The sequence below is a fragment of the Vanessa atalanta genome, chromosome 15 (genome assembly GCF_905147765.1).
Source record: "Vanessa atalanta chromosome 15, ilVanAtal1.2, whole genome shotgun sequence".
In the NCBI taxonomy this organism is placed as follows: Eukaryota; Metazoa; Arthropoda; class Insecta; order Lepidoptera; family Nymphalidae; genus Vanessa; species Vanessa atalanta.
The window spans coordinates 11586965-11600745 of NC_061885.1; the positions used below are offsets into that span (position 1 = coordinate 11586965).

At 30.7% G+C, this 13781-nt stretch overlaps 1 protein-coding gene across 1 annotated transcript in view; it reads right to left on the minus strand.

Annotated features, from left to right (window-relative positions):
- The window catches only part of LOC125069313 (protein embryonic gonad-like), a 114787-nt gene that overhangs the window by 51754 nt on the left and 49252 nt on the right, over positions 1 to 13781 (minus strand). Inside the window, exon 2 of the mRNA XM_047678761.1 lies at positions 4114 to 4191. Within this exon, the coding sequence (XP_047534717.1) occupies positions 4114 to 4191 (78 nt within the window). The remainder of the gene's footprint in view (positions 1 to 4113; positions 4192 to 13781) is intronic.

Below are 13781 nucleotides of genomic sequence, written 5' to 3' on the forward strand. Positions count from 1 at the left end.
AATCTTTAAGCCTGCAAGGCGGTTTAGTCAACTTATAAGATTGTATAATTTAGGTCCTGGGCTCAAACCCCGTGTTGAGATTTAATTGGGTTTTTTCGTCGTTTATAAATTAGATTTATATTGTACTTTTTTATGGCACAAGAAAATTATCTTTCGATCGGATCGCTCAGCTCTACTCCATGTGTGGATAACGATCCCAAATCGTTAAACAAACAGACAGTATGGCGGAGGCGAATGTTAATTTCGTATGTGAGGTGCGTTAAAACGTCTACCTAATTACTGATATCAAAACAAGATAGAGGAAGCAATAAATAGAAGAATGTAATTAACACTTAACATAAATTTAACTTTATATCATTCAGATAGAGATCAAATTAGCACGCTTCACGTTATTATGAGTTTTTCAGATTTGGTGATTTCTGGTGCAATCTGTTTAGTGATAGGTTTGATGCTCAAATAAACGTAAAGTAAAAAATAAATATAGTGAAGTTATATCTTTTTTCACCAGTTCCAATTAAAGGCTTGAATACACGTGTGGCAGATTTCCATCCGAAACCTTCAAATTTCCTCATGATATTTTCCTTCCCGTTTACATTATCTTAATAATTAAATGATCATATAATTTGGTTCACTTCGAAACAATTGATTTTATATTTAATATTAATAAAATGATAATTAAATTTTACTGACAAATAAAATTCTTAATTAATTTTACAACAATCATAAAATAATATAATTATTTTTATGATTCTTTATAAATTAACATATTTGTCAATAAGAATTACAGCAATATCGGCTAAAACGACTCATCAATGCTAACGTTATAAATTAGTCAAGAATTTTTTAATATATTTACTATGTGTAATATATTTAGTAGAAAATAGATATACATTGAGTTAATTCCCGGCTATTTTCGGAATAACCTAAAACTAAGTCGGTGGCAACTTAAATTTAATTAAATTTTATATAGATGATAAAAAAGCGTGGAGCTAGTACTTTCAAGCAGGATTATTATATATAATTGTATTTGAGTAACTACTTAGTTTCTTAGGTAAAATCTACATTCCGAACCGATATTATCTTTACGTATCATAAATTTGTGTAATATTTTAATTTTAATTTTGATTTTTGATACTGACGATTCGAAACTCACTTGGGAAATGTATAATTATATTGACAACTGGAACCTGTCCCCACAAACTTAAATTACTATTGACGTGAAATAACTAATTACGTGTCTGTTGTAAAATTAATTATTACTTTGCGTTTGATTTAATATTATTAATTTTATAATTTGATTAATTATCATTACATGTTTAATATAGAAATATTGAAATTGTATTCATAATAAGTTAATCTTATATTTTTTATTGATGTTGTTTAACATTCGTATTTTCACCTTTTCGACATGTAATTAATTATTTTATCGTCGCTATAATAGGAATAAATTTAATAGTAGAATTTGTTTAAGCGTTTTTAAGTGTAACGTATTATTTTAAAATTGTCATCGTTTTGTGACTGTAAACATATAATTATTGTACGAAAACTATTCGAAGTTTCTATCGCTTGTATAGTTGGTAGTTAATAAGAACCGTTAGTGACTAATTACAAAATTAACTTTAAGTATTCATAATATTAGTATCAGCTATTTCGGTTTCAGTTACGTCATTTATCAAGATGAAATGTTCCCGTGAAAGATGTCGACTATTCCTCGTAACATAGAAACACTGACAAATTAATAATAATCAAAGTTTTCATCTTTAAAGAACTATTTTTTTCAATACCGATTTCGTCACGATATTAAATTGTAATTGTAACAAAATTTGATTTATAAAGAATTTCTTTCGGCATTACTTCGTCGGTTAGATTTCCGATTTCGAACCGGTTTATACCGGTCAAAGTTTATACTTTATCTATCACTAATTTTGAAAGAGTATTGAAATTATCAGTCAGATTTAACATATACTACAATCTATAAATAGTATTAATAAATCTACATTACAAAACTGTAACAGAGTCGAACGTAAGATATAATTTCTTGTGTAGAGCTTAGTACCGATCCGTTAGCGCAAAACAGCCCAGGGGGCGGTACTGAGGCGCACTTAACAGAAAATTGAATCGAGCGACATTATCGCGACAAAAACTTGGCAAATTGATTCGGGGTAGTAAATTGCTTGCGCACCGACGCGACAATTTGCCGCCGCGCCTTGATCTTGAGTAACGTCTCGTTTTAAATGCGATAGCAACGGGGAATTTATTTATTACGAGTTTATTTATTTATTTAATTTATAAGCCGATTCATAACTAAGATTCGGTATGACAAATTTAAACTTTAATACTTGTTTTATCGATTTTGTTTTATCGTACAGTACATCACTAAGCACTTACAATTTTATATCTATTATAATCTAATTACATATTTAAAATATACCTACTTCAAAATTATATTTTTTATCGATATTTAATCATTTTAATTTACAATAGCGACAGTTCCTCTTGCCTTTTGCTATCGTTATTCGTAATAAGTGCACCGACATAGTCATTAATCATACAACATTACTTGTGACCAATAATAAATTTGATAATAATTTATAGGTCTAACACACTTCTTGTTCAAAACCACTTATGTTTCTATAATTTATATCTTGTACAAAAATATTTATCGTAAAATATTATATGTAATAATAAAATGTAATCGCTGTAAATGAAAGCAATTTTCTCAATTTATTATTATTATTTAATAAATTAATAAAGTAATGTATATCACAATGAGATTTAAAACGAAAAAAATATTTAATAAAATGTATTCAAGTAGACTCTTACGAGAAAGTTTTTTTTTTTTAATTATTATGTTTGCTAATGTAGATTTATTAAGAGCGGCTAGTATATAAATGAAGTGAAACTCTTTTTCGTACTTATACATAATGAGATTAGCATTTCAAAAAAATATACAATTAACTAATCGGAAAATGACGTTATTTTTTTAAAATCTCGTTACAAAAGTTGTAACACTAAAACGGAACCTGTTTAGAAATTTCACACCCATATAACCCATGCGGATAACGTTATTTTTTATAATTTGAAACCATATACGAATTTATTCAACTTGACGGTCTGACTACCTACTATTGATTCTCGCTAATTTCCATCATCATCAACTACTACACTGTAAGTACCATGGTCGATGTCTATTTTTATGTGATTTTGCAAAGTCTACAAGATTCCACGGTTATCTTTTAACTTGGAACGAAAAATATTCATAAATAAAGCGTATTAACATACTATAAGCTTATATTAATGATAAAAACCGTGGACTTGTGACGCTACTTTATCAGCTCGGCTTGGCTGAAATTAACTCAAAAAGAGTTTACAGTAAAAAGTTGCGAATCTATCGTAATATAAATAAGCCCTTATAACATATAAAATAAATACAATAAACGATCGAGTCACGGTTTTATGATAAATTTAAAAAAAGAACTACCTAAAAACTTCATACATTTTCATCACATAAAAGTAGATTGATAAATTATGTCGGACACTCGCCACATACAAATATTTTAACACCTTTTTATAGTTATAAAATGCGGTAGACTTGGAAGTAGGTCTTAAAACATGTCTAGACTACCATTTGAATCCTGGGATTGACACTTGAATGGCAATATGGAAGCAGTAGACGTTGGTTGGCATAAATCCAGTTTTTATTCGTAAGGAAGACAGACAGGCTGTCTAATAATAAGTTATCTGTTTATAGACATTGAAAATACCTAAAGAGGTTGAATTCAAACTTTTTTTGTTGACCTCAGCTATGAAACTACAGTGGAAGTGATTTACGTTTTAACGTAAGATTGAAAAATAATCGTACCTATTTTTAATACGAGCCGCTTGTTAGAATGTTTAAAAACAAATAGTTGATATCTTATGGTGTGAATAGGCATCGAATTATTTAAAATGACCACGACTAATACTTCATTCTTCAAGAACAATATCTCCGGATGGGAAAATGTGTAGGGTAGACAGTCGGACCCTGTCTTAATGACATTAAATATAAAAAAATGACTGAGGAATAAGGACTATTTTTATCATTAATTCAATATTAAATAAGGATTATTTTACCTTGCAACCTTCGCACGTGAAAGCGCCGAAGTGAAAACCGGCTGCAGGCTCCCCGCAGACTTTACATTGCTGATTCATCTGAAAAAAGAAAAAAATAAACTATTAAGTTTTCTTCAAACACGCATCTAGCAGTACTAAGTATTTATTTTATTAATTAAGTTATGCAAGGTGAAAAGTAATGTCTATAGGTATTTTCTTCCAGTGTTGAACTAGCCTACCAATATTGAACAAAGAATATAAAAGAAAAACAATTAAATAACGCTAAAAATAATATATTGTATTATGCTTATTATTGCAATTTACATTTTACAGGTTAAATATCTTCAGATCAACTACTTTAAAAATATAATTAAAAACTATACAACCGGTAATATCCAGCCAGTCAACAAAATAATCAATATTAATTCAAACAAGGTTACAATATCTCTAAGAACATAACCGAAACTCACCGCAGAACGTCGGAATGTAAAAAAGTAATATGTGATACTAACTTCATATAATAATAATTTAATAATTTAAATGATACATACATCATAGTAGCATTTTATTACCTTAAGTCAATTTACAATATTTCAAAAATGATAAACGAAGTAAGTTTTTACAGAATAACACTGCAGAACCAAAAGGTTAACCAAATATTTAAATGTATTAACTGCTTTAATTATAAATGGTGCTCAGGAAAACACTTATATCCCTTTTTACTTCCCTTTGATATTCGAATAAAATATTAATAAAAATTAATACATTTTCAACGAATCACCTCCTCAACAACGTTTGAAGGTAATTAATTAAACTTCGTAAACATTTAAATATTCTATGTGTGCTTAATACATTTTATTAAAAAAAAAAAACATCTCCATTGACAATTTATATAACTGTCAAAACGAACCACAAACATTTACATCTCTAGTTACGTTCGACGAGAATTTTATATCTACATTACCTAATATTTACATAAAAAGTATTTCTATAACAGCAATACACGTCAAAAGTGACGTTTAATTCCTATCTACAACCGTATTGAGTTAAAAATCGTGACACACCCATAATAAAACGAAAACATTCGGAACCACTGAATCACTCCGGAGTCGAGTAGTGTTTTGATTTTTAAAGAGCCGAAATTATGTTGTTACATCTTAAAAAAACTAAACGTCGTCCGTGTACAGTACGCCTTATTTATCAATTGAACCCTATGTCACTGCAAATAGAGGTCACATTGCTCTGTAATCAGAGTTGCTGACTGAAAAGTCGAGTAGCATGAAGAGATCATTGAAGGTCAATTTATTCGTATACATTTGTAAATTGAAGAGGTTTAAATGTATGTCACAATTAAATTAAAGATGTCATTTGCGTCGTCTTACGTAATACGATTTCTATGGATTTGTTAAGGCTAGTCATAACCTTCTTAAATAGATGGTTCATTTGGTCGTATAAATACATAATTTATATCACTCTAGCAATTATTAGTATCCATTGAAATTTGTAATTATATTTTAGTGACGGTTTCAAAGGCTAATTTCGAAAAGTGTGTAAATTCAAACCATACCTACATTACGATTCTATTGAAATGGTTTTTATTGAAATTTAAATTATGTGAACGTAACTTTATTTTAACATTCATAACAGTTATAATATTTAATATCAAACTTAAAATAATCTTTATTTAAGTATCGAGGTCCATATAAAAACTTTTGAATTGTCATGTTTCAGTATTGAATGTAATGTATAATACAATACAAGGCATACGTTAAGTTATAATTTCGGGATAGATTTTTAAATTTATTAAGTAAATGATCAGTATTGGGTCACGTGATCTTTCTGTGTAGACAATCACTGTACTCGTAATAACGATCTTTTGTATTACGTCACTCGAACTTTATACTATCTGTGTTCGAATATGGAAAACATTATTTGAATATATGTTTATTTATTTATCTGTGACTGTATGTGCCAAATCATTATATCTACTAAAACTATTAACGCAAAGGTAACTCTGTCTGCCTATCTGTTACTTTTCCACGACGAAATCATTGAACCAAATTTGATATGAAACAAGCTTTCGCAAAGTAGGAGGTTTTATATCGATCACCTAACTAACCCCTAAAACGAGAGCGATACTGGATGACGACTAGTATTGTATAATTAAACAATAAAAAAGCTGTTCTATTATTAATATACACATGAGAACACGACTGAAATGACAGATAATGATATGCAACTTTGACTATAATAATTACAAGACTTAAAGGCTACACGTATCAAAATAGCGTATCCTCGTAAGTGGATTTACTACATTTCACTAGTGAAACGAATTGAATTGTTAAAAAGTTTAGAAGTCACCGAAGAAGAAATTGCGCAAAAAGAAAATCAGTTATTTTTTAACGTCTTAACTTCTCAACCATAGAGATTTCAGGGGTATAGAAACCAACAGAGGTACCACTTGGCCTAAGGTAGAACTGCGGATGGAATGAAGCCTCACTTGTTACATTATCTGTGATACAAATATTATACTCGTTAGTATTAAAACGATAGACAGTTTATATAATGATATTAAACGATCGAGATATGACAATAGCAGTGACGTAGCATTTTGGTATTATTTAAATCAAATTAAATGACTTGCGAACATTGGCGAGGTAGCATCGCGTGTTCACAATGTGTATTTTACTAAACAATTTTAAATAACGAGAAATAAGTTCAGATATTTTCTTAAAAAATTAAATAAATGTATGTTAATAATACGTTCGGTAAGGGTTAACTGGATGGCGTGACTCCGTACTGTTAACATAATATCACTCATTTTCGTTTCGACAATGTTACTTATACTTACTTGACTTTGCTCAGGAGATAAGTAATTTTAAATTACGAATACGAATTTTGTAAAACATAAATTTAACGATTTGATTTTAGAATATTGCTTGGATGTGATATGGTTTTTTTTTTATTAATATTTTTTTAGATTGGCAAATGGACTACCTGGTGGGTTATAGCCACTACCCATAGACATTGCGTACGATATATTAACCATTCCATATATCGTCAACGAACCACCAACCTTGGTAAGATGTTATATCCCTTGTGCCTGTATTTACGTTAGATTACTTACTCTTCAAACCTTATGCTTAGTATATGTTATCAGTGAGTGCTAGCTACCCAGAAATCTAGCACGAAGCCCTACCACATGCTAACTATATGTAACGTGTCTGCAGTAAGGCTTTATATCTAACATATACTAATACTAAATTGGATTCGATATTTGTGACCTTTGGTTTTAGTTTTTTATAAAAATCTTATCACAATTCAATTTGTTTTCAACCAATAAATTTGTAAATGCTTTTTTATCGATAATTTAATTTAAGGTTAATTTTATTCAATACACTGACCTTTAGGATCTAAAAATAAGAAGATATAATTTAAAATATTTTTTTGTATTTATTCATAAATACATATTAAATAATTGACAACAGTAAACATCGTATCGTCTCACGTGCGATATTTTTTATGACTTTCTTCTATGATCTGTGGTCCTAGTACTTTCAATTAACGAATCGATTTAAAAAAGGATCACTAGACCCAGCAGTGGAACGCTTACGAAATTTAAATTCATCCAATAAACTTTGAAATTTGTAACAATTCCAAATTCAAATATTAATAAAAAAAAAGTTGAATGGACTCCCAAAAAGTCTTATATACAAAAAAAAAATAACTCACGCAACACACACACAAGTATACCCATGTTATTATTAACGTTAACGATGACAGATCCAAAACACACGGGACTTGAACACGACAGGTCATCGGTATAATGAATTCCTGTCCTTATTCTGAAATTACTCCGCTTGTATCAATTAGTTATACTTGTGTATAACATTTTTTACTTAACTCATTAGTAACGTGTCAAGAGTTTTCGGTTATTCGCATTAAGGCAACGAGTATTGTATATATGTGTGTGTGTTTTTCGTTACTGAATGTAATCGAACACACACATCATTATTAGTTGGTTCACGTATTTCATAGCTAAGTTATACTTTAGAAGTGTTGAGAGATATCTGTATCTATATATATATAGGTGTATGTTTACTCGTGAGATCTATAGTATATGTATGGAAGATAACCGCACTTCAATTACTTTATACTAACTATCAAACTTGAAGTGTATAACTCGAAGAAGTACAACTTAACGCCCTTAGTTAAGTACACGCAATATTTTTATTAATGGATTTTAATATTGTGATTTCATCCCAATCTCTAAAACTGTTACACTTATTGACTTATAATCTGCAGTGTGACTTTGTAAGATTTCACTTCGTATCTCACTAATTAAATTTCGACAGTCAACTGACGATTATACGCCATTTTGATATGTGTACCCTATAAATAATTATTCTCAATGTCGTACATTTAATTCTGAGATTTCACGCTTGCATTTTGCAGTGAGATTCGAGTTGCGTCTTATAGAATACCTCTACTAGAGATAATTCTATGACAGTTCGGAACTAGTAAAATAATAAATGCGTTTTTGAAAGCAATTGACCTTAATTGTAACTGTTTAAATATACATCTTTATAATTATTGAACTCCTGGTATCTTTTGAAATTTTATAATTAAATGAAGTAGACAAATATAAGGCTATTTAACTGTTATTTAAATATATTTTTCATAATGATTAATATATCTTTTAATTTGAAGTGAAAGTACGTCTTCTTTAATTAATTTATTCATAAAAAAATTAAAAGCAATTGGAGGAAATATATCAAATATAAAAAAAACAAATATGAAACTATGTACTTAGATAGAAGGCCTTTTATCATAGTAAAAGGTTTTAACACCATATTTTGCGCCCACGCAAAACCCCAAGAACCTACTCAAAAAGTAAAAAAAAAACATTTCCTAAATAAACTCAAGGATCGAGTGAACTGTCAAACTCTTATATAAATTGTGCCGATTTAATCTCCCCGGCGATCTTCGAACACGAATAATATATCAAAGTCTAAAATTTGGGTTGAATTTTTATGAATTTTATCTGATTATCCCTTTAAGTGATCAAGTTAATTAAGTAATATCGGTCGCAACTCGAGGTCGCATCGACAATCGCGAGCGCTTACGTTCATCCTTTTTTGAAATACCATACAAATTACTGTGATTTATCAAAAGGTAATCTCCCTTTGATCAATTATACCGAGTTTCTTTTATTGTAAAAATAAGTAGCATCTCGAACCCGAAGAGATAAGTTCGACATTTTATGATTAAAGTATTTCGAATGTTATTCGAATTAAAAAATTTATTCGATTCGATATTTGAATATAATTTTTAATCGATACAAAATTTGGTAGCCGGGAATTATTATCGATTTTATTTTTTTATATGTATTCCATTTTCAAAATATGACAGAATAAATACAGTTAAATTTCTACTTTTTGAAGTATATTATAAATTGCTTCCAATTGCTGGAACCACCGGCGATTATCCGCACCGCGTTTGTCTAGAGGAACGATTGACAAGTGTGAAAACATTACAAGAAAGGAAAGGTCTTTAAAAGGAAACGTTTCTAAACTTGGCCGTCGTGCCCTGCTTTGCATACCATCGGATTCAGTCTACATCAAAACCCATAGAAATCGTCTCACGTACTGGCACCTGAGGGTCTATGTACGGCCTTTTAAACTCCGGTCCTGTTTATTTGTTGCATCGTTAAGGGAATGTTTGCTTGACTTTGTTGTAAGCGACTACATAGTTATGTGTTTTTTGTCTTAGTAGTTATGTTAAGAGATGTGCTAATGGATAATCGAATTTTGCGGTCTCAGGTCCGAGGTAGGTTCGACTTTCATGTGCTATGTTTAATGTGTGTAACTTGCTCGGTGATTAAGGAGATCGTGGTAAAAAATTGTACGAATCGGATGCAATACTACCACAGGAGTATAAGTATACTCTAATAATAAGTATATATATACGTAGTATATATATATATATATACAAGTTCGCAATGAGTTTGATTAAGCTCCAAACCTTCTTCTCATGAGGCGAGGCCGTTGCTATTTGGGAGTAGTTACTTTATTTAGTACCTACTCTTTAGATACTCTTTATTTACTACCTACGATTTAGAGCTATGCTATATTTGTTGATATTGATCTGTTGACCGACATTGGATTTATTCATAAGCACGTCTGTGTAGGTAATTAATCGCGACCGCATATTATCGCGTAACGCTGTGGTCCGATTTGAAGGATGAGTGAGCCAAGGAATTTACTTGGCGTAAAGGACACCTTCGTTTTCATAGTCGATGGCGCGTTGATATAAGGAATGTTTGATATTTCTTAAAATAACAATGTCTATATAAGCCGATAGCTCCTTACCAACAGGTCTATATCCAACTACTTAATGATGTACACATTAGTATGAAGCGGAGATTCACCTCAATAATAAAATCACACAAGGATCTCACTTTAAGTGTATAGGAATACCGGTGATATGAAGCCCCGTTCTTCATTCTTCAAAACAATTGCAGAACTGTTTAAATATAAATGGATATTTTTTTTTACTTACAATGAAATAAAATTGGAAGAGTGTGTCCATGTTGATTTGCGTTTTAAATTAAAAACAAGATGATTTGTATCTACCTTAACTAAACCACAGAACGTTCTCTCGTTTTTTTTTAGCTGTAATACAATAACACTTATATTTAAAAATGATATCAGCTACCGTATTGATAAATCAACAGTGACATCATGATAGTTGGATGATTTTGAAGCAAAAAAAACGTAATAATCGTGGAATATTCGCTGAATTTTTTGTTAATTTATTGGCTGGTGTAATAAACTCAATTATTAATAATTATTATGAATTGTTTGTTTTTTTTTTTCATTACCTTGCAAAATCGGGCTAACGTTAACCTGTTTGGATATATAATATGTTTATTATCAGGGCGATATCTTCAATATTGAAGGAATGAAACAGAAGTTGATGGGCCCCAGCGTTCACAGGTAAAGAGTTACGACAATATAGACCAGAAATAGTCCAAGCATTGGACAAGTGACTGGCTTCTTAATCTACTTCTGGACTAGTACTTATAATTACTCGATACAAAAATTCAATATTTTTTTGTTGGAACTATGTTGAACTCAGGAACTCGGGACCTGCGGCCATACAAGCCAGCCACTAGAACAAAGAACGCATTACATCGTCGACGTTTTAACTACAATTATCACGAGACAAGTAATTAAATCGTTGTTACAAAATGAGCTATATGAATAAGGTATAAAATATGTTAATCTTTTATTATGTGATAATTACACTCATTGAAAAGTTCCGCTTTGAGCAAGGCAATATTCATACAAGAGATATTTTACCTCCCATACCACAATATAGACAACATAAGGTGTAGTTTAGACGTCTTATGCTGACCATGGGCTTAAATAACTACTGTTCGATGACCTTTGAAAATCGAAAAGACGAATTTTTGGTAAATGAAATTACGGTTGGTAATAGCTTACGTTTATAAATAGAATTAATAGCATAGCAAATTTGGATTTTTTACATAAGCAGCCTGTAAATTTCCCACTGCTGAGCTCAGACCTCTATCCCCTTTAGAAGCGAAGGTTTGAAGCATATTCCACCACGCTGCTCCAATGCGGGTTGGTGGAATACACATGTGGCAGAATTTCGTTGAAATTAGACACATGCAGGTTTCCTCACGATGTTTTCCTTCACCGTCGAGCATGAGATGAATTATAAACACAAATCAAGCACATGAAAATTACACACAAAGTGCCTGCCTGGGTTTGAACCCGAAATTATCGGTTAAGATGCACACGTTCTAACCACTGGGCCATCTCGGCTCATATGTAATAATATAATAATAATAATTTTTCATAATTCGAACGTTAATTTTTCAAAAATGGAACACGAATCTTTGACCTAGTATAAGGCAAGTTTCCTGACCACTTTACAAGTTGATTCTTCACACGACTCTGTTACTTGTATAATGTTATATGCATCCATTGAATTACTTGCAAATAGTTTCAAGTAAATAACGTAACATGTTCGAAGATGTGTGTATTGTAAAGTGCCTTTTCAACTATAATGAGTATATAAGTGGCTTGCGTTGAAAAATATTTAATCTACACGTTGCGTTAACGTTTGATTTTAAACATTCAATTGTATAAAACGATATTCGAATTTTCAACTTGCTGTTTTAGAATCAAATTGTAAAAAAAATTGTTAAGGAACGCTTGTGTGCGAAAGGCTATACAATTAGAATATTCATGATTGATACCTTCCTTGGGAATGGAATGATCACCTCCTAGATATTTCTATTCATATTCAATTGTGTAAATAATAAAATTGACAAAAAAAAGACCCGCTGATTTTCTTTCGCCGGTTCTTCTCGGGTCAGGGTATTTTCTTTTCCGAACCGACCACTACCACAGTGTTTCATTTGACTATCAATAAGTAAGTGTAATGCTTCTATATTGAGTAAAGGAATTTGAGTTTGAGTTTGATTTAGTTGTTGTATTTTCTGTAGGACACTGAACATGACTATTTGAGAATTAAACAGCTAAAATCAATTGTTTTAAACACAAAACCCAAATGTCTGAGTTATACTATACTCTATAAATGCGTCAATAACTTGAACACTATTTAAAAATCAGCTGAATACAAAATATATTACCAAAAATTCTTAGTATGAAAAAAAATTATATTCCATTTACGAGAATGTAACGATAAATTCATTTAAACACCTCAATACATCCTATCACCTGCTACGAAGTCGACCTAATTTCGCTCGACTCGATTACCGACATAAATCTCACGAAGGCGGGACAATGTTGCGACGAAAAAAAAAAACAGCTTGTATGCATTCATTAAAGGATAATAATGATACGTACGATAGCACAAAAGTTAATCGTTCGTGGTTGGGGTTAACTGTACATTGCCTATAGACTTAAAAATTTTAACTTAAATATTCACCTAAAATTAATTCATCAATCTTGTAAACGTGATATAAGCAGTATTGCTGTCTGTGTGTTGGTAACTGCCTTTATACCAACTTGTATCTACTTCGTCCCGGGTTTGGTTCCTGGGTAACCAGTAAAATTTATTCTGAATAGGTTTTTTTTTTAATTCAAATCTCAATAGACTCCTGCCTGGTTTCCTTCAAACTGGAGCATAAAAATATTAATTATAGTTGTTGGCGGTAGAAAAGTAGATTAGTGGGAGTACCTATAAGAGAGCAACCTGCCTAGAGAGGCTTGTATAAATTCTATGTAAGCCTGGAATTCGGACGATCACGTGTATGCGCGCATGTATATTTGCGCAAACCCAAACATCAATTGCCTTACAGTCGAGATTCAAGCGTATGCTTAATGTTCGATACTAGTTGCAATCCGCGGCTTTACTCGCATTTTAGGAATTGTTATTATAATATAAAAAGCCTTTATCTTATTCCTTGGAGTTCCAGCTTGATACAATATATGTTTAGCTTTTTTATGTTATTATTTATCTACAGACAGGCTCTCCGTCCTGTTGTTGTATAATCTTATTAATAACAATTGTTAAAACAAATTATTTTATTTTAATGTACCTGCATTTCACTGCCAAGCTGTGATGCCCACAACGTTCATTTTTAAATTACAAATTTATGTCAAATGTTTGTATTTAAAAAAAATCTGTAT